This window comes from Eurypyga helias, unplaced genomic scaffold (genome assembly GCF_000690775.1).
Source record: "Eurypyga helias isolate BGI_N326 unplaced genomic scaffold, ASM69077v1 scaffold6906, whole genome shotgun sequence".
NCBI lineage: Eukaryota > Metazoa > Chordata > Aves > Eurypygiformes > Eurypygidae > Eurypyga > Eurypyga helias.
In genome coordinates, this window is record NW_010255940.1 from 57,413 (window position 1) to 81,907 (window position 24,495).

Genomic DNA, 24,495 nt, shown 5'->3' on the forward strand with positions numbered 1-24,495 from the left:
CAATGACTCTAAACATGTACTCAAAAGTCACTTCTACAGTTACTAATAACTTAGGATTATTTATGCTTACACATATTTTTTAATAAGTACATGTACTGTGAAGTTTATTTCCAGTGTACAAGGGGAAAGTACTAATCCAGAAGAAACAGCGATAGATCTCTCATTTGTCTTTGACAGAAGGTTTGGTTCAGGGGTTGAATGAGTTCAACAGGAACTGGAACATGCAGGTTTAGTGCACAGAAAAGGATGCTCACTGAAGACCTGGTTTATTGCACTTCTATCCAGCAGTATGTGTTTAGGATTTATATAAGCAAGACACTAGACCAAAAAAATCTAGAAATAACTAAACTGTCTGGTGCTTGGACTTTAAATTTCATCTCCCAGAAGCAGGTCACGAGCTGAGTCAGGCTCAAGCTTCAAGCCTGCTTGGTCCTCCAGACTTTCTAATTCTTTACGCACTTCCTGAATGATGCTGCTTTCTTCATAATCGGAAAGAGCATCTCTGGGTATCAAGCTGAGAAATGGCATCTCATCCATGATTAAGGGATCTTCTTTTTCATTATTCTTGGTCTCATTGGCGGACAGTTCACACACAGAGGTAGCGCTGTGGCTGGTGGAAGAGAGAGACATCTGGTCATGCAGACAGTACATCTTTCTGTGTTCTTCTGCCTAGTTCCTTCATAAAATTCCTCGTTCCCTCCCCACATGAAAGCATGTCAAAAGCACAATACTGTCAGCTCTGCCACAGCTGACTTCATAAACATCTGGGTTTTATGTGCGTGACAGCTGGAGAGTTAAAGATGGGATTTCCACATGCAGAGCTAGAACAAAGACCCTCATAGCAACACGTTTGATACTGGGACACAGGATGGCTGTGGGCCTCGGCACAGTCTGGCCCTTCTACCCACCAGCACTCGTGGTGATTAGTCCTTCCCGTTCATGTCATAATACCAAGTTAAGAAACATGATATTCCAGCTTTAAAGGAAAGCGGAAAAAATGCTGCTGTAGAGCTGAGAAACCTGTGAGCATTATGTATTTGGTTCTAAACAAGGGAGTGTCCTAACCGTATGTACTGCACTCTGTTTTGAAAAGATCCCTGCGACAGAGCGCAAGGTGACCACGGCTTCTGCCAGGCACTGCAACAGCTGCCTAAAGCTGCAGCCTCTTCCCCTGGAAACAAAGGGTGAGGGAACTAAAGATGTTCCTGACGCTTATTTTGTGTACATCTTTAATTCCTCTATGCTTTGCTTTCTGGGAACTGCAAGGCTTCCGTTTGTGGGCAGACTGGCTGTATTTTCTAGGATGTAACCTGATTATTTCAGTGTGTATTGCTCACCAGTAGCATTTAGCCAAGGGCCATTTCAAGCAGAGCTGGGCTGTTTCTTTTATTAAAAAATGTCACCTGACTCCTCAAATGCTCCGTGTAAATTCACAGAAGCAGCTTTACCTTGCTGCGAGCCATGGGCAGGTACAGTACTGCTGTCCTTGTGATGACCCTAAACAGATAACACTCGTGACCACAGCGGGACAGTTGAGTTATACCACACCCCAATTCATTTGTGTTTCCGTACCCTCATGAAAAGTGTTCCTTCTTACTGGACATGACATTTGCTGACGTACCTTCCCTGAGGTTAATGGTGCTTCCACGTTACCTGAAATAGGTACCTGAAAGGATGGATCAGCTCTGCCTGCTGCCTTAGGTTGTATTTATGAAACAAAGTGTTATCCAGTTACTTTCATGCAGGAAAATAAATGCAGAAACAGTTGGACACAGAAAGGAGAAATACTAATCTGCATCTCTGTCACAGCTACGCTGTCTTGTTCAAAGTTAATATGAAAATGGGAGTGTAGGAACAAACTTGGGGAGCTTATTTCACAGATAATGTAGGTTTTCTAAACATGCTTTTGGTGCAAAACTGAAATGATCTCAGTTTCTCCCAGTGAAATTGCTGATAATGCAAGTAACTGTCCTTTTAAAGAATGATTAAAGGCATGATATATTAAAAGTTTTAGCTTCTGGCAGAAAATAACGGAGACAGCCTGCCTCCTATTCATGAACCTCAATGATACTGAAGAAGTCTGCATGGTATGGAGTGTGTCAGGTCTGAACAGTCCTTGTGATAAGTGACCTGTAAAGCTGATCATGGAACACGCCTGTCTGTGCTAAACTGCATGTATTAAAATGTCTTACACATGAAAGCAAGCAAAATGTCCTAACAGAAGTCCAAGTGAACGTAGCAAGTTGGTGGACAAGAGCTGCGTGTAGAGAATTAAATTGGCATGGCATGCCTCAACAGCTGCTGGGACTCTCTGACTGGTGGAAAAGCAGTACCAGTCACATACACCAGCTTAATTCACACTGGGCTAAGGTGTTGCCAAACTCAGGGACATCTGTGTGCGACAAAGCAGTAAGCTGGAGAAAGTTCCAACGCTACTGATGAGAAAAGCTGTCAAAACATTTCCTACTGGGAAAGAACCTGGAAGCTCTGTGTCTGTTTACCACAGAAAGAGACCCCTCAAAACTTTCACGTAGCTTGCTTGCCCAGTGTTGATCCTTACCTCTGAGGCTGGCAGATCAAGCCACTTGCACATGGGCATCGCTCAAGTACTCCATCGGGTTCCAGTTCCCAGGTGATCAGGTTGAGAAGTCTGTTTGAAGGATCATGGCAGGGTTCACCCTCCTCAGGCAGCGGAGTGCACACAGGAAACAGTAGTTCTGCGTGCCAGAGTAAAGGAATTTTGAGAAGTCGTTAACTGTTTGCTCAGCAGAGATGATCTAATCTTTAGGTCTATACGCAAGATACAAAACGACAGACGACCTCATTCTTAAGTCCCCTTACACATTGGGAAGCCATCACTTCTTTCCACTAGGTGGGAGTAGGACCTAGTGGTTTAGCACAGAAGTTTATGCTCAGTGAGCAAAATCAGAGCCTACTGTCAATAAAGCAGTACTGCACAACTCCATCCCTTGGAGATCTGAAAGGTTATTCCAAACCCAAGGAAAGTAACATTACTTTGAATCCTCTGCAATGCACAGCATTAATGGTTTAAAAATCTGAATAGAGAAACAGAGATATTTTAGAACTTTGTTATTTTTCCTATTTCTTCGGCTTCTTTGCAGAGGTTACAAACACAGAGTGATTGCTCAGAGACTAAATAATGGTGTTACAAGAACTACTACTACTGAGAAATTATTAACTTATTAGCTTTTCTGTTGTGGAATTACTCTATCTGATGGCATTTGGGGCTTGGCACCCTTGTTTCTGCACAAGACTGAATTTCAGTGTGTATAAGAAATTATTTAGTTTAGATAATTTCGTATGCCTGATGCTAGGAATTTATCGTGCCAATCTTGAATTCAGCTCCTCCAGCTGTTCCTATCAAACCTCCCTTCTCCTCTTGTCTTCATTCACCTCAGTTTTTGTGGTAGGGCAGTATAAAATACATAAAGAGTTAAGAATATAAGTTTTAAAAACAGGCTTGGTCAAAATACATATATATATGTGTGTGTATACACAGATACATGTATGCTTTAATGTATGTGACTTATCAGTCCCTAATTCCAAACCAGATTATATCTTAAGGAGAAAATGCTCCCTTGTTCACATGTATGTTTTCTAATATAAAACTGCAGTGAAGACAGCCCAATCTTTCCTAGGACAACCTTTTGCAATACTTTAGTGATGGAGAAAGACCTTGAAGTTAGGCCTAACCTGAAAAACCCTACAGCACTTCTAAAGCAGGCAACCACAGAGAATAAAAACCTATTGCTATTAATCAATCACAGAATGGTTTGGGTTGGAAGGGGCCTTAAAGATCATCTGGTCCCACCCCCCCTGCCATGGGCAGGGACCCCTTCCACTAGACCAGGTTGCTCAAAGCCACATCCAGCCTGGCCTTGAAGACATCCAGGGATGGGGCATCCACAGCTTCTCTGGGCAACCTGTCCCAGTGCTTCACCACCCTCTCTGGGAAGAATTTCTTCCTGATATCTAATCTAAACCTCCCCACTTTCAGTTTAAACCCGTTACCCCTTGTCCTGTCACTACAGGCCCTTGTAGCTCTATTTAAAGTTTGAATAATACTGTTCCATCAATTTTAGTCAATATTCTTATTTACTGCATTGTTCTCTCCAGAGATAGAGGTTTGCACTACACTACATTTAAAGCCAAGCACTAACTTAAACACATATGAGTGTGTCTTATGCAGGTGAAATAATCATCTTGAAGATGCAGCTTGTTTGGATCCCAGGAAATGAGGACTACAGAAGCAGTGTTACCCTCCCAGTAAGCCTAGTGTAGTGCTGCTAACACCAGTGGATGCAAATTACCGATTTACTCATCTCTGGCACGAGCAGGGACTGAAAGTCCTGCACGGCGAAAATAACAGGCATTTATTGGAAGTGTTTCTTCTGTCTCACTGAAGGATCAGAGTGCGAAGAAACCTCCGACAGCACGGCAGCACTTGTAAATGCTTTAGGTAGAAACTCGATGGAGGGGGGAAAAAACCTGCTCTAACCCAAACTTGCTGAAATCGAACTTACGTGACATCACAGGTCCGTTGTGTAATGCTCAAAATTAACAAGGAGAAGCTGAGCAGACCCACTTGCCTTTAGATGGTGTTTGAGCTTTCTCCTCTGTTTCCTGAAATGCCGGAGTAGCCGATGCACCAGCAGGCTGATGGCGCAACAGGCAGCCAAGCCAGCAGTGACGGTACAAGGTCACCTCCTGCTCACAGCAACAGCCAGGGAAAAAAGCTATCTAGAGGAGTGTCTACCAGGTGTAGGAAGATGGCTGGAGCTGTATCCTGTCACTACAAAGTGAAGGTGAATGATGATAAAAGCAACGAGGAATTAGCGGGTATAAAACAGTGGAGGCAGCTGGGCCCTGACCAGGCAGGATTTGGGGCTGATTTCAGGCCTGATCCCTTCTGTAAATCAAGTTTCACATTCCCATGTGGACGGGCAACATAAGCTGGAACACCATTCCCCTATGTACCTTGGCTGTCCAGTCGGTGTTGCACAGCACGGTGCCCCGGAAGGCTCATACCCACGCAGAGCATGAAATGTGTCTGCCTGCTGGTGTGAAGGAGAAGACACTTTCTGTAATCTCATTGAATTCTTTTGTATGTTTTTAATTCTCTTTTGTTCCTTGAGTGAAAATCTGACGCAGAGCTCTGCTACTTTTAAATGTCTGACTCTCAGAAATATGCTGGTCTTGTCTCTAGCGTGCAACAGGCTTTTCTTCCTCCGCTGTGCGCCCGTCAGGCTGCTTCTCACTCCTGGTTCTGTTAAGGCTTTACAGTGGAGTTAGCAGGTGCGCTCCACGGCCAAGGGAGAAGGACCCCGTGACTTTAGAGATTTAACCACTTCACCTGGGCAAAAGAGCTAAACGTTCACATTCCTGTATGATAAACCGAAGAGGGTGAAAAGCCAAGTCTGTGTACCTTTCTGGAAGGCGCAGCACATTCCAGGGTTGCAGTCCTGCTGGCTCTCACAAATGGTGCCGTTCTCTCCTTTGGAAGTGGATTTCCTGCACTCGCCCCACACGCAGAGCTGGTCTCCACAGCACTCCACATCCCGGGAGCAGTGCTTGCCAATGGATAAAGCACATGACACAACTGTCACTCGAGCGCTAACTGCCCCTATCAACAGGCTGCTACACACAGGATGAGACCCTGGTCCTGAAGGCAACTGCACGTGTGTGCTTGAACTCTCTGCATGGTGTATTCCCCTGCTCAGACAACTGCTGGGCTTCTCAGCTTCGACCATACGTGGGTTTGCCAGGCAGGAACCTCCGCAGCAGCCTAACGGCGCTCTTTCCGTGCCCCTACAGCCCTGCAAACCCTGAATTCTTACTGCAGCATTTACGTGAAAACTGATCAGCAGCCAGACATCCTACAGAGCAGTGTGGAGTTCAGGACAGCCTTTTCCAAGCAAGAGAAACAAAACCAATAAATATTACCAATAGAAAACATTACTGATTTTTTTCCCATTGCTACATGGAATTTACAATTTGTTCAGAAGGACTGCTTTCAAAGAAAAAAAAAATCTGACCAAAATGCAATTTTCAAGTGTAGTAAGAACCAGACCTCGCTTGTAACCAAGGATCTTTGGAAAAAACATCTCTGAAAAAAATTCTCCCTGAAAAGCCGGAGCGCTTAATGATAGTTGTGCCAACGTAGTTTCGACTGCGCACACCTAATAAATCAACCTCATAAAAACGGTGTGTCACTTTCTTTTTTTAGGCAGTTCGATTAGCATCTTGAAGATTCCTAGTAGGTCAGCGTTCTAACGGCTTTTTTCTGTCTGTGTAAAGCCCTGTCTGGGCAGCCATACAAAGTCAGAATTTCTTTTCCGGTGCATCCCACAGAAGCGCTTAGCACAGGCAAGAAGCAGGACTATGCTACCGCTATTAGGACCTGCTAATTAGAAAAATGTTTTGTAATTGGGGGGGGGGTCTAGGTCAGGGAATTGATCCCACCACCTGCAGTCTGAGCTCACTTTACAACAGGAGTGTAGCTAGGATCCAGTTTTTACTCTCTTCACCCTACAAATGTTCTGCTGAAGACTGCAGAGGAAGGGGTGTAGGTGTTAGGTCATCCCAGTCTTGATTTTTAATCATTCCATGTTAACGTGAAAAATTATCAGTTTAATACTTGGTAAAATCTGAACAATCAGCTTTCTTAATGACACTTGAGCGTACATTCGGGACCTGTGCTTAAGCAAGCATTCAGTTCACTGAAGTCAATACAGCTCCCTGAAACTATCAAGATAATTAAGTGTTTAAATAATTTCGGGAACAGGCTGGTACATTTAGATTATAATAATCCTATTGATTGCATGACTTCAGAGAAAGATCTGCTTGCTTGTAGAGTTAAGTGTCTGCAAATGCTTTGAGGAATGCATTTGTTTCGCGGGAGGCCATCAGCAGAGCTTAGAGAAGGGATGGGCAGGTACAAGGCCTTTTCCACAGACTGCTCATAAGCTGGATTTTCAGAAAAACCCTGAACTCGGACACCTGTTGTCTACAGAAGATAATCTAACCACTACCAAAAACTTCTATCTTTTAGCTCAGAAGACAAGATGTACTGCTTCCTGAGGTTGAGAGTTTCCAGTAATGTAAATGATCCATGTAAGACGATCATTTACAGTCACAATTGCACTGCGGCGTTGTACAAGCTGTCGGTGAGGGCAGGAGCACAGGCCGCTGCAATTCTCTGTGAATCAAGAGCAGGGAAGACCAACTGTCACCTGAGCCTCAGGAGCTGGCACAGTATTTCCTCTGCCCATTCCACTGGCAACCTACTATGTGTTAGTTTACGCTGTCCTTAGGCCACCTAACAAGTCAAGCTTGAGCGGAGGTTTTAAAGCACATGAGAACAGAAACCATAAAACTTAATTGTGTTAACAGGCAGAAATTAAAAAACACCATACCCATCTATTTTTTAACCTCATGCAGAAAGCTTTACTATACACATCTGTTTTTTAACCTCATGCAGAAAGCTTTGCATCCTCTTCTCTATCGTTTCTGACTTGCTGACATTAGCAACAGTAACATATATTGAATTTCTGAGGACACAAACTCGCATCTCGTTCGGGACTTACTGTGTGCTGGGTTTTACACAACATATATTGAAGCTCGTTCTGGACTTACTGTGTGCTGGGTTTTACAAAGCTGACACTTGTATTCAGAGGAGGAGAACTGGCAATATTTCCCTGTTTCGCAGTCTTCGTCAATGATACACTCCTGAAGAAAAGGATAAAAGTGTAATTTGCCACTGTCTGACAGAAATCTAGACCTCTTCTTGAAATACCAGAAGGTCTTGATTGATTGTCTTTCTTATTTGGGAACCAAGGAAAAAAGCTTGTTTTGGTTCCTCATGCAGCCCCTGCTGGGTAACAACAACGCCACCTCCCTGGCATAGCTAAATATTATGGCCCCAAAGTGCTAGGTGCCTTCGCTTCTTGAATAAATACTAATAACAGCAACCTCAGGAAAATACACCATGTTGTTCTGCAGGCTTCTGGGGTTTGTTTTAAAGGGAGGGGGGCAGAAGGCATTTGTATTAAATCTCTTCTACTTGTGTAGAGTACGGCTGTGATTCGTTACTTATGGGCTGGTTTTGCAGATGGGGGGCAACACCGAAGGAAAGAGGCGACACTACAGCAGCTGCAGCAGCCAAGAGAATCTTTCTGCTCTGTGGGAGGCCGTTCTGCAGCAGCTTTCTTGATCCCAGGCCAGGCAGCTTGATGCTGTCCTCCTTTCTCTTCCCCAGCACGACCACTGCCAACTTGAGCAGCTCTGCAGCACTGTCAGCTTCCCTAAGCCAGCGAGGACAGCCCTAGGGGAGAAGGGAAATGCATTGCCTTTTTCCTTTTACCTGCTCCTCTGCTCCCCTCTGCAAGGGGCAGACAAATTCTTCTCAGGCAACCTCTGCAGTGCCTGAGCGTTTCTGTCAGCAAGAACTTCTCTGCCTAAAAATGCAGAGCTTCTTTCCACAGGGCTGGTGATGTTCAACTTCCCTGGGACTTCATGGTAAGAGCAGCACCACCTTACAGCCAGTACTGCTGGAAGCGGCAGATGTCTTACACCGTTTGATTCCTTGGCTGATGGCGTGTCTCTCATGTACCTACCACCACAGCTCATCACCTGCAAGCTCACAGCTGCAAATGTCTAAATACCTAGACATGCACATCTTAAATCCTTACGTTAATTTAATTTGAATATTGTGAATTATGCAGGAGCAGATTCTCAGCTGACCTCTTTCCTCTGGCACCTCCCTGCTGTTGAGTGAGTTGATTTGCATTTAACCTGTCGAAGAACATGGTTTCCACATCGCACTGGAAATGCACATAACAAACTCAGCGTTTCCTCCCCCCTTGTTTGCTGCACATGAGGATCCAGCAGACAGGTTTGAACACTAAGACTGACAAGTACGGAAAAGCCACACACTCCCTAGGGCAAAGGAGGCCCCACCGTTCCCTAACACCTCAGCTTTTGCTGCCCAGCTCAGGCACTGGCTAGGCCCCAGGGAGCCCCACGTGAGCCAAGGCTGCTCTGCAGGGCGAGCAACGCCTCGCCCAAGTTGCCCGATTTGGCCACCTGGGATGTTTAGACAGTCTGATTACCCAGAACAGCGAACAGAAGCCAAACACGGTCGAAGGCCTGATTGTTTTACAGTCAATGACATGATACTCAGGTTATACGTTTATAATTAAGAAGCGGTCATTTCAGCTATTTTAAGACATTCATATCACAGGGTCTAGGCTGCAGTAAATTATCATCATGTTTTTGCAGCTTCGTTACTCCAGTACAGCGTGTGTTCTGCTCGTTTGCTTTCGTGTTGCTACATCATCAGGTGGGTCAAAACACAAGTGCTACACACTGTGTTTGAGGTTGTGTGGTTCCAAGTTAGCAGTTAGCCACTTCTCCAGCAGCCACGCTCTCGCTGGCCAATTTTCTGTCTGTAGCTTTGTCCGCTTCTTTTATGACTCCCTCCCTATGAACCATACTCAGAACAAACGACACTGTTTCATTCCTGTTCCATCCCCCTTCAGGCAAACAGCCAGGTCTCGGTGCAGTCAGTTTTTCCAATTGTCCCTCTCCACCGAGGAGAAATCTTGCCGCAATCGTTTTTAAGTTCATGGAATAACACTCTCTAGCTCCAAAACCACCTAACACCAAAGCTGCAATTCTCCAGTCACTGCTTTCTCCTGCACTAGTAAGTCTCACACCAAGAAACTTCTTTCCCCTCTTACTGAATTGTGTCCCACTAGTTCAGAATTCCAGTTTTATGAGGGTTTTCAGTTGGGGGAAAAAAATCCCTTCATGATTTTCTTTCCTGGCATGGAAAAAGCTTGGTTTCATATGGTGCCTGTGAAATTCTGTGCCACCCTCCAAACCTCCTGCACCCAGGTATTATAACCCACAGTCAATGCAGAACTCGGTGATGCTTACACATGCAGATGTGTAACTCGATCCTTTTTGGAATATGCTGTTTGAGAAGTGCTAAAGAATAATGCAAAGTGAAAGCAAAACTGTCTATTTATTATTGGGTATACTAGGACCCACAAACAAGAGAAGCCAGGGTGGAGAAGAGCATGCAATGTACCTGTAAGTGCATATTCAGCACCCTGTGTTACAATACTGTACTCTGCAGTGAATATCCTGCAACACCTGAAAGCAATTTGAGAGTTAGGATCTGTTCCAAAACCAACAGGGGGAAAATAATACCCCAACTAAATACTGAAACTTGTGGAAAAGGTTCCCTGTATTACATAAGACAACTGCTGCTGAAAGAAACTTCAATTTTCTTGTCTTTGGCAGATTATGCCAAGCCATTGTTTGCTTTCCTAATAAACGGCATACTGGGTTTGTGTGGCAAGGTTTTGTTTGGTAGCAGAGCAGGGCTACAGGGGTGGCTGGTTGAACTCCACGAGGCTGGCACAGGCCCACCTTTCCAGCCTGTCCAGGTCCCTCTGGATGCCATCCCTTCCCTCCAGCGTGTCGACCGCGCCACACAGCTCAGTGTCGTCGGCAAACTTGCTGAGGGTGCACTCAATTCCAGCATCCATGTCACTGACAAAGATGTCAAACAGCACTGGTCCCAGTACCGACCCCTGAGGAACGCCACTCGTCACTGCTCTCCACTCAACCATCAAGCCCTCGACCACCACTCTCTGAGTGCGACCATCCAGCCAGTTCTTTATCCACCAAGCAGTCAATCTGTCAAATCTGTGTCTCTCCAGTTTAGAGACAAGGATGTCATGCCGGACAGTGTCAAACTGTTTGCACAAGTCCATGTAGATGAAATCAGTTGCTCTTTTTGATCATTTTGCTTTGCTCTTTTTCCCCTTAATTCCTAATTAATACCCTAAGTATAGACTAGAAAATATGCTCAAGTCTGTTCTGACAATCATTCAAAATGGAATCGCCAATTTTCAATTAAAATTGGCATTTGTCTATTCCCTCTCCCCACTCACACTCACCTCGCCTCCCGCATTCTCAAAAAGTCTTTCTTCAAAGACAACTTTAAACAAACTATTCGTATCTTCACACATATTTGTCAGGGAGAGGCAAATGACTCTCTGGAGTGAGCTTTCCTTTCCTTCTGGGCTCTTTAAACTTCAGCTCCGAACCCAGGAAAGCAGAGGACGGTGCTGTTGATGATTTAAATACAACTCTGTAATGGTGATTAATGCATCTATCAAAGCCAGACACTGACCACGAAGCAGGGAGGCATATGCAACAGCAAATGCACCCACGAGTAAGGAGAAACTCAACAGCAGTTGTTTGCCAAGGCCACTGACTGCTCTGATGTGAGAACAGTGAGATTCAAATAGGAGAACCACCTTTCCTCCTCATGTAAGCTCTACGGCCCAGTGTGCTGGCCTGTTCTGATCCAGCTGCAGTTTGTGACTACAGACCTTTTGAAACTGCCCAAGAGCCGAAGGAGACGCAGGCCTGGCGGGGAGGGAGGGCTGCCTTGGCACTGTCTGTACAGCTGTAAGCCAGAACAGCCACTCCAGAGAGTTCACTCCTAACCCTCTATGGATTCGAAGTTCACAAGCCATAAAATACAGAGGCAAAATGCACTGATTTCAGAGGGGAAAGGAAGTTTTGCCAGCAGACACACAACCCAGGAAGCAATGCGAGCAGTTGGTGCAACAATCAGAAAATGATTCCTAGTGCACCTTGGAAGTGCATGGGGCACCTCTTGCAGTTCACTGGGACAGCTATGCTTCAACAGCTTCTCTCAACAAAAAGCCCCTTTACGTATTTCTTAAAAGCTCCAGACAGAAATTGCCTTCTCAAAAACCTGTAATTCAGTGTTCCCCTCCATAAATGGCACCTAACGATCCTTCTCAAACAGTCCGGAGCTCACCCGGCTGTATCTCTGAGACGCTGGTGATTCCAGCCACAGCTGAAGCGCTCCAGCAAAACCACTGGTTCACACCAAGCAGGCATTTCTCACCAAGTACCACTTCTAAGAGTTAATATTTACTTCTGTGTCTACATATCCTTTTCTGGGTTTTGGTTTAATTTCTACACGAAATTTCACATAGGGCTGGTCTCCGCTACTGCAGCAGATGGCAAAAAGTGCTGGGAGTAAGGAAAAAAGCATTAAAACTTTCATATCCTGCATGCACTACAGGTATTATAAAAATGGCAGAATGACATAGAATGGAATATTGTTTTATGGGAACTACTACCATAGCTGGAATTGCAGTAGTGTTCTGGTTCCTAATCTCTTAATTGTCCAGACAGGGCACATAATGCATTTGTCTTCAATGAGATACGAATTCATTTGCCTTGAAATACCTCAAAACCTCTGTAATACTTCTCAGCAGAGCAAACCTCTTCCTGCTGTCCTGCCAAGTACACAGGACTGATAAAAATAAGGCCTCCTGTTAAAAAAAGCCATACCAGAAAGAGCAGGCACGCGAGTTACAAACTGCGCTATTAGTCACATCCCAGCGCCACGTGGGAAAGGCAGCTCTGCGTGGCTGTTCCACAGGAATGTGACTTCTGAGCTCAACGCTCATCAACAAAAAATACAAGTGACACCCTCAGTTTTGTCTTGACCTTCTCTACAGAACTAATCTCACCCGTTTCCTTCTCCCCTGTCAAGAAAACAGAAACACTTTCACGGGAAAAACTTCATTTCCAGCACTCCACATGATGCAGTGTGGATGGATGCAAAATGACACGACATAACTGAAGATGGCCCAAAGAAGGTGACATGGCTACTGTCAAAAAGCCTCGGGAACGAGTTGAGGCAGGTTGCAGTCACCCATTAAACTGCGTGCCACCAAAGCCAGGGTAAGAAGTCCACCCCTTTCCACACCATCTGTGTCTTCTCCCCATGAATACAGTGCTCCTGCCACTGATCAGACTCCTGTGCAGTTTATGTTCCAGGTCAAAAAAGAAATAAGTCAAATGTCGTATTAGCCGCAGCTTCAAGGAACTGAGACTTCAATGAAAGAAAAAAAACTACACACAAAGGCAAAAAACCCCCAAATATTCCTGACAAATGTCTGAGATTAATGAGAAAACTGATGCCACGATGCTCTACCAGATCACATTCTGCTCACGCACGCTCAAAATCTCTGTATGTCATGTAATAATTTCATGGCAGGTGACTGCTGCAGCAGTCTCTCTATTTTCTTCCCTCACACCCTCTTTTTCTCAGTAAGCAATGTAGTAATTGGATCCTGGCAAGACTACAACCTCTGCAAATGCTCCTGAGCAGGAAACACAGTGCAAAGTCCTTATTTCAACCAATTTTGGATTGGTATCAGAGGACGCACTCTAGAACTGTTCAAATTTGGTAGAAAACCCCCCCAAATTATAATCTGACAGGTAATTAGTCTGGAAACCAAGAACTATCCAAGTAAGAAAGGAGCACAAATGCCTGTACATACATATATATGGGTATACAGCCCGATGTACACATATGGGGCCACGTATGGCAGTGACAGCAATAGCAGAAGCCTCGTCTCATCCCACACGTCTGCTCTAGAGCAGGCAGGACAGGTTCTAGCATGGAATTTCTCTTCTTTTCTCCTGTTGGTCAGGTATACTGTAGGCAGAGCAGGATGGTCCGAATTCTGACAACAAAACCTTCCCTTAGGCCTTCTGGAAACTTGGTGCCATGCTGTACACTCTCAGTCCATTGTCTGTACATACAGAGACTCTATAACCTTCTCTATCCATAATTAGGACTATTCTGAAGTTAGACAATTGGACACCCAAAACTCACAGCCATGTGCTCTATGTTTAATACCTCCATGTTAAGAAAAGCTTTTTCACATAGTATGAGACTATCAAATGAAATCAAAATACTGCTGCGTGTTTATGAACTACATTTTCCTAATGATTTTCAATTAATTTTCTTAATGGAGGAATGCATCTACCTGTGGATCCGTTAACTGGAGAACAGCAATTCTTTGACCTTTGATAACCAGATGATGTGTCTAAAATACAGTAGCAGTTACAGAAACACTATAAAACTGTGCTAGAAAGCCCTGAAGTGCCATTTCTTCTAAGTAGTCAGTACTCATAAAGGTACAACTTGCCTGGAATGGTGTGCCCGGGGGCTGAATTTTAGGCAGCCGTCTCTGCTCTCTACAATCGGCAGCTACAAACTTTCCATGATTCACTACCAAACTATGTAAATTTTGAAAATTTATAAAAGCAGAACAACCCAGAGTAGCTGTACACAGCAAGGATGTGAAACAGCTGTGCAAAAAAAAAAACCACAAAACCCCAAACAGTTGAAAAGATTTCTGTACTTCATAGCTGTTTGCCAATCTTAATCCCTAAATTAAGAGCAGCACCCTGAGACTAGGACGCCAACCTGTGCCCAACCCCTCACAACTTATTTCAAACCCTGAATTGCATGTGCTTTGTTCTTATATGACACACTTTTTTGGCATCTTAGAGTTTCAACAGACTTACTGACTGTGTTTAAGGTGTCAGCCAAAGACAATAATACTAGAGCAGAAACACATGGGGAAGAATTCATCCACAGTGGAGTTTGCCTATAGCAGAGTTGATGGTGTGTGAGAGTGCTGTTACTGTAGAGGAAAAGGAGTAATTTCTTTTCCATGGGCTGTAGATGGAAAGAGAAGAGGGTTAAATTACAGCAACAGAGACTTTACAGTGAGCATAAAAAAGCATTGGAATGAATTGTTTCCAGCACTTGAGGATTTTGAGAATACCTAAAATGAATGTCTGCCTAAGGATGGAGTAGGCACCTGGGTGGTAGATGTTGACTTTTTGAGGCTTCTTCCAGACATCTTCTTTAGGGCATTTGTTGGGATTACAATAGAGCCTTTTTTTTTGTTCCTTATTTTAATTCTCTGTCTGAAATCCTGTGTCTACAGGATATCAACAATATGAGATGATGACAAATGAATATTCATTCAATTTCCTACACAAACTCCAACAAAGAAGAAATGCAAAAGGGTCTTCAGCATACTCGTCATGACCTTCCAAAAAGGACATAAGAATGAATACATTACAAATTTTTACCATGTATGAAATCCAAGCCAATCACCTACTAGGGGACCAAAACTTTCCCTTGTTCATGGCTATGAAATATCTTGGACACAGAAAGACCACCAAGGTTCCCCTTCTCAGCCTCTCTACATGCCATAAGATGCTTCTTCCTCCCCGTGTGATGAGTGGACTTTCTAAGGGAACAAGTTTGAGGGATTCCTCATGTGATATAAATTCACAGAACAGGTTCTGAGTCATTCCCAGAGAGAGTAACAAGTAAACAAATCCAAACCTCCCACCCCACCCTGTATATCTTTTTACCAGTTATGCTATATTAGACATATTACTAATTGAAGGGAGAAGTGGGCTTGTTATTAAGGTAAGAATCGGGACAGGTAGAAAAGCTGGAGGGAGATTTACTCTGGAGGCTGCAGTGGTGACCAACCACGATTTGATAAGCTACTGCATTCCCTGGTGTGGTACTCGTCAGTGCTAACTATCAAAGTGACTCAGTCCTCAAAGGGCAGGCAGACACTCCACGAAAGATGCCAAAATGCTGGTTTTGAATCAGACGAGAGGAAGAACGAAGTGGAACTTACTTGGCTGACATGGAAATGCACTTCTCAATGCATTTCCACTCTATGACCTCTTAACAGACAACAGTAGATCACAGAATTGTCACCAGCCCACATAAAAGATTCACTCTCTTGACTGTATCTGTTACCTTACAGAGAAGATTAAAAAGCCCCATTTAATTTCTCTTAGGATAAATAGGTAGAGGCAGAAACTAAAAGCATTCATGGTGATTTGGTTTTATATCTCCCTACAACTCGGACATGATCTGTAACGGACATCTGGACAGCATTTGTTCCCTCAGCATGCTGGGTGTGAGACGACTGACCTAACATCAGGGGCAAGGTAAACAACCTCTATTTGGTTTACACCACTCCCTCACCACGGCTTGTTTGCAAAAGAGTTGTACCAACCAATATACAAACCAGGAAGAAGCAGACGACTGAATACGATGCATTCCTCCCCACAGATGGAAAGCTTCACACAAGCCACAACTTACTTCCACAACTGGCAAGAATGCTGTAAGCTTTAGAAGTGGGGCCTGGCTCCCAGAGGGATGCTGATGAAGCAGTGGGTAGGGTCAAACTACGAGAAGGTCTCTTTTGTAGCCTTCTGGAGACAAACTTACCAGTTTACTGTTGTGTTTTTACTAACACCATCACCTAGAACACTGAATTCTAGGCACGGTCACAGTGTTACAGTAATAGCTTATTTTTGGTGAGGAGGAACTTATCCCAAGAAAAATCTTTCTCTCTTGAATATTTAGCTACTCAAAGAGTAACAGTCCTGTTAGATAAAAATGGTGAGGCAGTTCTTCAGTCAACTTGACTGTGCATAAGAATATTCTTTGGCATTTAACTGGAATAGAAATACCACACGATAGCACATGAGGATCTGGCAAATTTTAAAACAACCCTAAACACAGGCATAGACCTGAATTACTAATGAAGAATGTTACAAAGCACAGTTTTGTTTGCCTAACTTGACAGAAGAAAACTTCCACTAAGCTAGACTGCTAGGAAATAGGAAAGAAATCCTAGCCACTCTTGGGGTTTTTTTCATTCCTAGCAAAGTAAATTTACTAACATTACCCGAATTACTTCAGACTCCCACTGATACAAACAAGAGCAGGATTTGATACCTTTAATTAGGACAACTATGCTGTTGCATGAGTTATTTGCCTGTAAATCCAAGCCACTATTTAAGACCAAAAAAAGTGACAATGATCTGTGTTCTCTGACCTTTGGTTGTTTTCAGCCGAAACACCTGCCTGGGTTGCCGACCTCTCAGCAAAAGGCACCTTGCTTCTCTCCACTCTGACAAGGTCCAGTAGCTGTTTACACCTGCTTGTTTGTTCCAGGTCACCAAGCACGATATCTGAGTCCATGGAAACTGCAGTCTCACTTTTCTCCACACCACGGCTGTTGCAGCACTATAGTATTACAAAGCCATCTTATGTTTCTACACACTACCCATTCCTGATTCCCTGTGTGGATCCGTAACTTTCTACACAGCATTCTCCCTGAGAAAACAAGCCAAGTCAGAACGGACCAAGTTCAGTAAAAAGAGATGTGGACACTGAGCGCTACGACACACACCTCAGCTGGCAATTACAGAGATTTCCCACCTTCTTCCTCAGAATGTGTCTTCATGCAGGATCACAGGCGACACATGTTTTTCAAACTCCTCAGGACAGGCCTTTCATTGAGGCTAACAAGCAGATTTTTTTGGCTGTAGTCCAGTGAACATCAGACGAGCAGTAAAGAGATACACTATGACTGACAATAAATGAATCCTATCATCCATGAGCTAAATTAAATCTCTTAATGGCTTTTGCATCACTGAGAAGCATTTGCTGCTTATGGAGTTACATACGAATACTCAGAGGTATGCACATACTCCATCACACCTTTCGTACACGAAGCGTATGTCCCTTGCTCTACAACCACATTCGTAACCTGAAAGTATTCCAGATTAGTAAGAGCAATTCAGAACTCAATGCAGTTTTTCTCATCTTTGGCTACATCCTCTTAACGTTTCCTGCTCTAACACAAGCTGCTTGTCCTCATGAGCTATTTGCACCTTGCCCTCAGCTTCGTATTCTACACTGCCAGGACTGAAACTGAAAAGGGGTTTCAGTAGAGTGTTCAGGGTGTCTGAACCGTGCCTGGCTCAAGAGCCCTGCTTCTCTACAACAACCTGGGGGGTGAATTTACTTGTTTCTAAACAAGACAGAGGTATTCAGGCCTCTCAGGATCACTATCACAATGCACTTTCACTAACTGGGCTCAAAAAGCTCAACACTGATCTTCAGTTTGCACAGCTACTTCATGTCATTGGTGCAGACCACAGGCAGATTGCTTACCATCGGGTTTGGTAGTGAAAAGCAACACTTTTTCATGCATGGTAAGATGAAAAAAATTACTATTAGTTTTCCTGCAGGAATATAAGCAGCTTGGGATGGGAACCGAGCTTACAAGAGGTGCTTTTGTTTTAAAATGTAAGCTATGATTTGCAAACGCCTGAGATGTACTACTTAAACAGGATCAGCTGAGTGTGACAAATGAGAGTGCACCAGCACGCAAGTATTCTGCTCACAAAAGGCGACTGAAACTATGGTTCACTTTTTTAACTGGTTGCCACTGTAAGCTATTCATGTGTTATTTTTTTCCCAGAAAGCTTTAGCCCATTCTGTAACTGTAATAATCTATTCAAGTTACCGTGTAGTACATAAACTTGAAAAACAGTGATGCGGTTCATTCAGATACCTTAATTCTCTCCTGGAGCATTAGCCAGAAGTACAGTTGGCCTTATCTACTCTTCCCCACAAGAAGAACCACCTAAAGGGTGGTGTGCTTTGAAAAGAACCGTCCTGGTCAAGACAGGATTCATGTACCAAGTTACGACAAGAGAGCAGAATGGACAGTTAACAGAGAAGCAAACTAAGAGTGCTAAGGAATTAAATCATTAAGTATACAAAAACTACCAGATTTAGGTATCATGGGAATTTTGGCTAGGCAGAGATCAGGATTTCAACCCAGGAATGCACTTAGTGTGTCTACTGATAGTTGAAGGTTGTTGAGTGCCAGAAAAGTTCTGTGAAAAATGAAACAAAAAAATAGGACCCAAATGTAGGACTGGGAAGCCCAAACCAAACATCTTCCCACAGACACCAGCATGCCAAAGGGAGCAGCAGTCAATACCAATATGCTGCGTGTTCAAATTTCTGCCATCAGCTGCTCTCCTGCAGTGCTGCTGATGGAAAAAGGGCCATTTCCATCCTATTAATGCTTCCTCTCAATTTTCAAAGCTCCTTTTCTCTCCAGCACTGGTAGGAACTCCTCTCGCTTGAACAGTATAAATCTCAAAAAGAGCAACTCCAGTATATGTGGCTGACAACAGGCTTACTGAATCATATAAAAGTTGGTCAAATAGGAATTTGTCCAACAGTTACTTCATATATCTGCAGAGAAGTGGAAGCTTGGATATGAAGTGCTACAGCTTAGCCATTTAAAACCAATTTTGTCTAGAAAAGGGGAAAATACAACCCCAGACATTAATGTTTAGTTCTTCGACTATTTTCTTTCTTTTTACTATTTTACCATGAAACTGAAGATAAAGGCTGAAAAATGCTTCAAATAAGGCCATTAGAATGGGGATGATACCCATTCTACCTCTACAGATAAACCAGTGACCTGACTGATGGCCACCTCCAGAACTTGCCAAGTCAGCTTGTAAAAGTGCTCCGGGGATCCAAACAGCAGCTTCTAAGCATGGAAATAAAGGCCTGGTATCATGGGGCCTCCCTCCCGAGGGCCTGAGAGTGTTTGAAATTACTCACTAACCAGCTGCTGTGTTTGCAGAAGGTGGGTGCCACCTACGTGTGCGTGTACAGGCACACACCCGCCTTTGCAGAAGAAGAGCAAATATAATCAAATACAGACAAAAAAATAATCTTAGGTACACTAGCTTTGAATTAGAAGAGAGAGGTTATAAAAAATACTACTCTAAGTGCAACTGAGAAGAAATGCAGCCTATTTTTGAGCAGCAAATCTTACCAGTACCAATTTTCTTTCCTTTTATTTTTCATGCTTGCTCTTCATAGGTCAGGCTGATGTATCACAATTGAAATAGGATGAGCCAACAAGCTAGAGAAGATTTTACTTTCATATGGTAATAAAGGGTGCTGTTACATCATCTGGGTTCTGTACTTGAGCTTACTACTGCAAATACTCTAATAATTTGCATGCTAACCAAAGTTCCCCAGAGAAGTAAATTACAGAGTATTTGAGCCTTAAACCCCGGAGCAAGCAAATGTAAAACCCTGCACAAACATAAAAACTTGCACATCCAGCTGCCTCTTCCCTGTATTCGGCCTCTTTAAAAGACACAAGACTGTTGGATCAAAGCCTGACATCTATGCTGGTGACTGTCAGTCCTCACCGACATCTGAGAAAGTGCATGTTAGTCTGGGAATGTAAATGGCGCCTCTAGATAATGCAGCACCTCTGAAGAACTGGACTGCATTGCCAGAAATGGCAAGGAGCCCAATTCCTCTTCTGGGGACTTAGAATACTGACAGTCTTCTGGCCATCAAAATACTGTCAAGTGAGCCATTCAGTGACAAAGAACACAGTCTAAAGTGAGTACTTTTGTGATGCAAAGCCAAGAAGAAATACTGTCTGAGAGGGAAAAGTGTGTCTGTGTAGGGTTATGGCTTATGTTTCTGTAATAGTGTATCTGCACTACATGTATGGGCATATACTTACATGTATGTATATGCACTGTGTATGTATTTGTACCTCTTTGCCAAAGAACACAGGGGTGGTGCAGGCACTGTGGTTTGAAAAGCAGATACAACCTATTTTCCATGAAGCTGCTTCTCCAGTGCTGAATTTCATCCCAGCCAGCATATGGATTGATTATTGCAACACAGACTCATCACAAGATGAATCTCTGCCTACCTGTGAGGCTTTTGCGTCATGTCTCAAAGCCCAGAAATGTCACTGGAAAAACTTTCAGTGATTTCAGTGGCTTTCAGCTTGGCTCTGAGTTGAAATAAATGGGAACTGAGGGTTGTAGGGTTCCAGTTATTTCCAGTTACTGCAGTAATGAATAATACAGAGTTTACATTTCAGAGCATGTGGTTTGCTAAGGTGTCTGATGAATTCTTTTATTTACCACCCAATTTTGTACCTAAAGTGCAGGAGCTGTGGGAATCCTTAACTTTTATAAGCTAAGCCTATAAACTGAACCTGACCCAGGTTTAGTTTTCAGCATTCAGTTTCCCGACAAGCGTAACAGTTAAGATCTGCTTCTTTTACTTGGCAGATTGAAAGTAAAAAGAGAAGTGCTGTTCTAAAGAGGCACCAAGCCGCAGCTACTGGAGTAGCATCAGAACAGAGGTCCTGTTCCCAGTGGCTGGCTCCCTACAGCCTCTGCTACTGAATTCTCCCTCCCCAGAACAAAATGTCAGCATCGTCCTTTTCAGACGACTGTCAGGACTTACAGGTACGATTCACAAACCTCTCGCTGCGTTGCACTACACAGCAGGGTGAATCACCCATGGGTGCTAAGGATGTGCACTACTGAACAGCATATACGAGCTGTATTTAGAGATCCACTGAGAGAATCTCCAAACAGATTTCAAAGGATTCCATTTTTGAGTGCCTGGAGAATACAAAACCTAGACATATATTGCTCTGTTGCCAACATTTAAAATAAGCAGCAGAGAAGCCAAATTACTCTTCCACCATCCAGTGGTCTGTGAAGCCTGCAGCCCAGAAAGTGACACACACCACTTCCAAGCATGAAAATTTACATATATATAAAAATTACCTGAGGGGCCAATGCAAGGTTTTCTGCAACTCATTTTCCCAATACTTTTGTCTTAAGTTTACAGATCTAAGCAATAGTGCTTTTTAATTTGGACAAAATTTTTCTTCCACTTGGTAGCTCTCCCCTTGGCAGCACGTTTTTCTTGCTGTAACCCAAATTTTCCAAGGCTCAATCTCATGCATTACTCCTAAAATAGTTCTTCACCCTTGTAGAATCCTAAGTAATTCATATTCCTCCCTAATGTTTTGAGATTTACTTCTGTTAGGCATCTCCTAGTCAAATTAATACACGCATGTTTGCCAGCTCTCCTTAAATAACAACCCAACGCGCCTGTTGGTTGCTTTCCCCATTTAGCTTTTTCTCTAACTTGGCAACCTCTAAATAAGGTGTTTGTACCACGGGCATGCTGAAAGTTCAAAGTGAGTGTGAGAGGGGAATTAAACATTAACAAATGTGGCTTTGTTGCAGCAGCTGCTGCAGTAAGGACGTTGATGAATAAAGCACCCCCAGATTTAAATTACTAGGAGTCAGTTAGTCAGATCAGTTCTGCTTATGCTTACATCATAAGTGAATAAAGACTGCCACCATGAAGGTTGGCAAAAATTTGTATCCAGACCTCAAATTCTTTAGCTGGAAGACTGATAAGGGTATTGGTTCTGGATGGCTTGGTGAGGCAACCTTCCCATAAGGAAAATGCAGATAATGTCAGTTGATACATGGAGCTCATAAGGAACTTTGTATGATCATTGGAGAAAGCTAATTTAGAAATACTTTTTATCACTGTGAAGGAGGATTAGACACCACAAGCAAGCCAAATACATTATGAAAGGCCACCAGTGTTGTGTCCCAGTGCTAAGAAGGTTGAAAAGTCTGCCCTTGTACACTGGGTTTGAAGATGATAACCGTATCTGCTTGCAAAAAACATTTGAATTACCTTCATTACACATATCTGATTATTAAAAATCATTGTGGAATATGTTAACGCTTTGTATAAAACCAAGCTATAGCTTAGAATTGTTGAAATTTATTTTGTACCTTGACTTACCATTTAATCTGTAAGTCTTGCAAAACAGTAAAAGACATTAAGTATAGCATTGATAAGCAACTTATTTTGCCATTTGCCATTCTCATACCTTAATAGCGGTATAAAAATCTGAACTGAAAGAGGGAAAACTTAGTCAGAGGATGATAGCAGACAAGGTGCACTAATTTCAGGGGTTATGCCCATTACAAATATGAGCTACCACCATGATTTTTTAAATGTTTTTTCTTAAATGTTTTATGAAATATTTAAAGAGCTGCTTCTGTCAAAGAACTGGAAAAAAGTTACTCTAAAATAGGCTAGGGCATGTTAAACTAAAATGAACCACAAACTGAGATGAAGCCAGCTATCAGAGGACACACTGGCAAGTCCTGTCTTAGTAAGAGCGTACAGAAAGTCCATTTTGGTAAGACTGTACCCAAAGAAAACCTAACAGTTGTTCTAAGTAGTGGTACATGCCAAATTTCTCTTGGGACTATTGATGTTTAGCAAATATACTTCTGTTTGCAAGACTCAGGTAAAGAATATTCTTCATCTTAAAGATTCTTTAGAATCCTTAATCAACCGTATTTCCAGAGGGGAGGGGGATTTATTGTCCCACCCCTCTTCCCCTCCCCAAAGTGACATTTCACAACCAGTGTCCATCACTGGGTTTGGCTAGAAAGCAAATACAGTTCCACAGACTCCTCACGATGGACAATCTGGGGTTTATTTTCTAGTGTTACGAAGTCTATAAAGCAATTTTTTTTATGAAACCCAGGAGAGGGCGAGGACATACACAAAGCACTGTTATACTAAGGGTTTATTCACACTCACTGTAAAGGGCTGTGTAACTGCCTTTGCTATCTGAGTACAACATTGACTTGTGACATGGAACCTGAAGATTCAGATCAAGCACCTCAGTTAACCACAGCACTGAAACTGCATCCAATGTATAATATAGTATTCCTAAGTTAAATTAATTAAAAAACAAAAACATTCTGCTTACCCCCCGTGGTTTTGTGTGTTTTAAAACATTCAGAAATTTTGCTGGGCGAACTGTATCACCTTCTTATGAAGGAAGAACCCAAAGTATTGTTTATTTTTCAAAAGGAAAAATTATATTCACTTACATGATTTCTTTTGTTTTCTCCATCTTTTATAGATGTAATAACTGTCTCAGAAAAAACTGTTGATCCAGTTTTGTTATCTGTAACCTGACAAGGCAAAAGAACGAAACATCAAACTACATTTTTATTAGTCTTTTGTTACTCTCAGTTCTACATTCTGCAATAATTAACCCACCTCCGCCCCCTCCTTTTTTTCCCATTTTGCTGTCACTTGTATAAAATCCTAACCTGGGAGGAAATGTAGATGACAAGGCTACCTCCTTATCTATTTAAAATGTCACTGTAATGAAGCTAACTGAGTGGGAGATGGTCATGTAATAGCTGTACCTGTATTCTATTTTTAGCAGGCACTTTTTCCAAAACCAATTATTTCACATTAACCTTTTATGACATGCGGCCCTACACAGTGATTAGGCAAGCACATAAGATACAATGAAACCCCAGTGTAAATACCATCAGGAAAGTTTATGGTCCAAATTATCTTAAATCACCCCAAAACATGCAAGGTTGTTTTTATTTCTGAAGAAAAGGTGTGTAAGGACCAGCAGCTTGCTAGACATGTTTTCTCATACCTTATCAATTTCTTGATGAGTCTGAACAGTTTTATTACCAATTCTGGTTTCCGTGTTGGACTCATTATGGTAGTTGGGAGGTAAGTTTTCAAAGTTTACTTCTGACAGTTTTTTTGCCCCTTCCTCTTCAGCTTCCATCTGCCAAATTTAAATAGACCAACGCAAAATTAGCAACAATGACACAAAAGAGAGCAAGCAACACTTCTTGTGCAGCCCTCAGTAACATCCTGATTAATTATGTCATGCTGTTAGTATAGATCCCCCTGTGCCAGAACGCTTACTCAGCTGTTTCAGCCACCACGACAGCAGCTCTCTCAATGGACTAGAAAAACAGTGGCGAGCTAAGCCCTTGAGC

The 24,495-nt window shown here is 42.9% G+C and overlaps 1 protein-coding gene across 1 annotated transcript; it reads right to left on the minus strand.

Moving 5' to 3' along the window:
- Positions 1-215: 215 nt before the first annotated feature.
- On the minus strand, positions 216-24,278 carry DKK3 (dickkopf WNT signaling pathway inhibitor 3). Its single transcript, XM_010153482.1, has 6 exons — positions 24,141-24,278; positions 23,572-23,655; positions 7,657-7,749; positions 5,447-5,591; positions 2,561-2,717; positions 216-610 (listed from the first exon to the last, which is right to left on the minus strand). The coding sequence occupies exons 1-6, from the start codon at positions 24,276-24,278 to the stop codon at positions 367-369; spliced, it is 861 nt and encodes a 286-aa protein (XP_010151784.1). The 3' UTR covers positions 216-366.
- Positions 24,279-24,495: the final 217 nt, after the last annotated feature.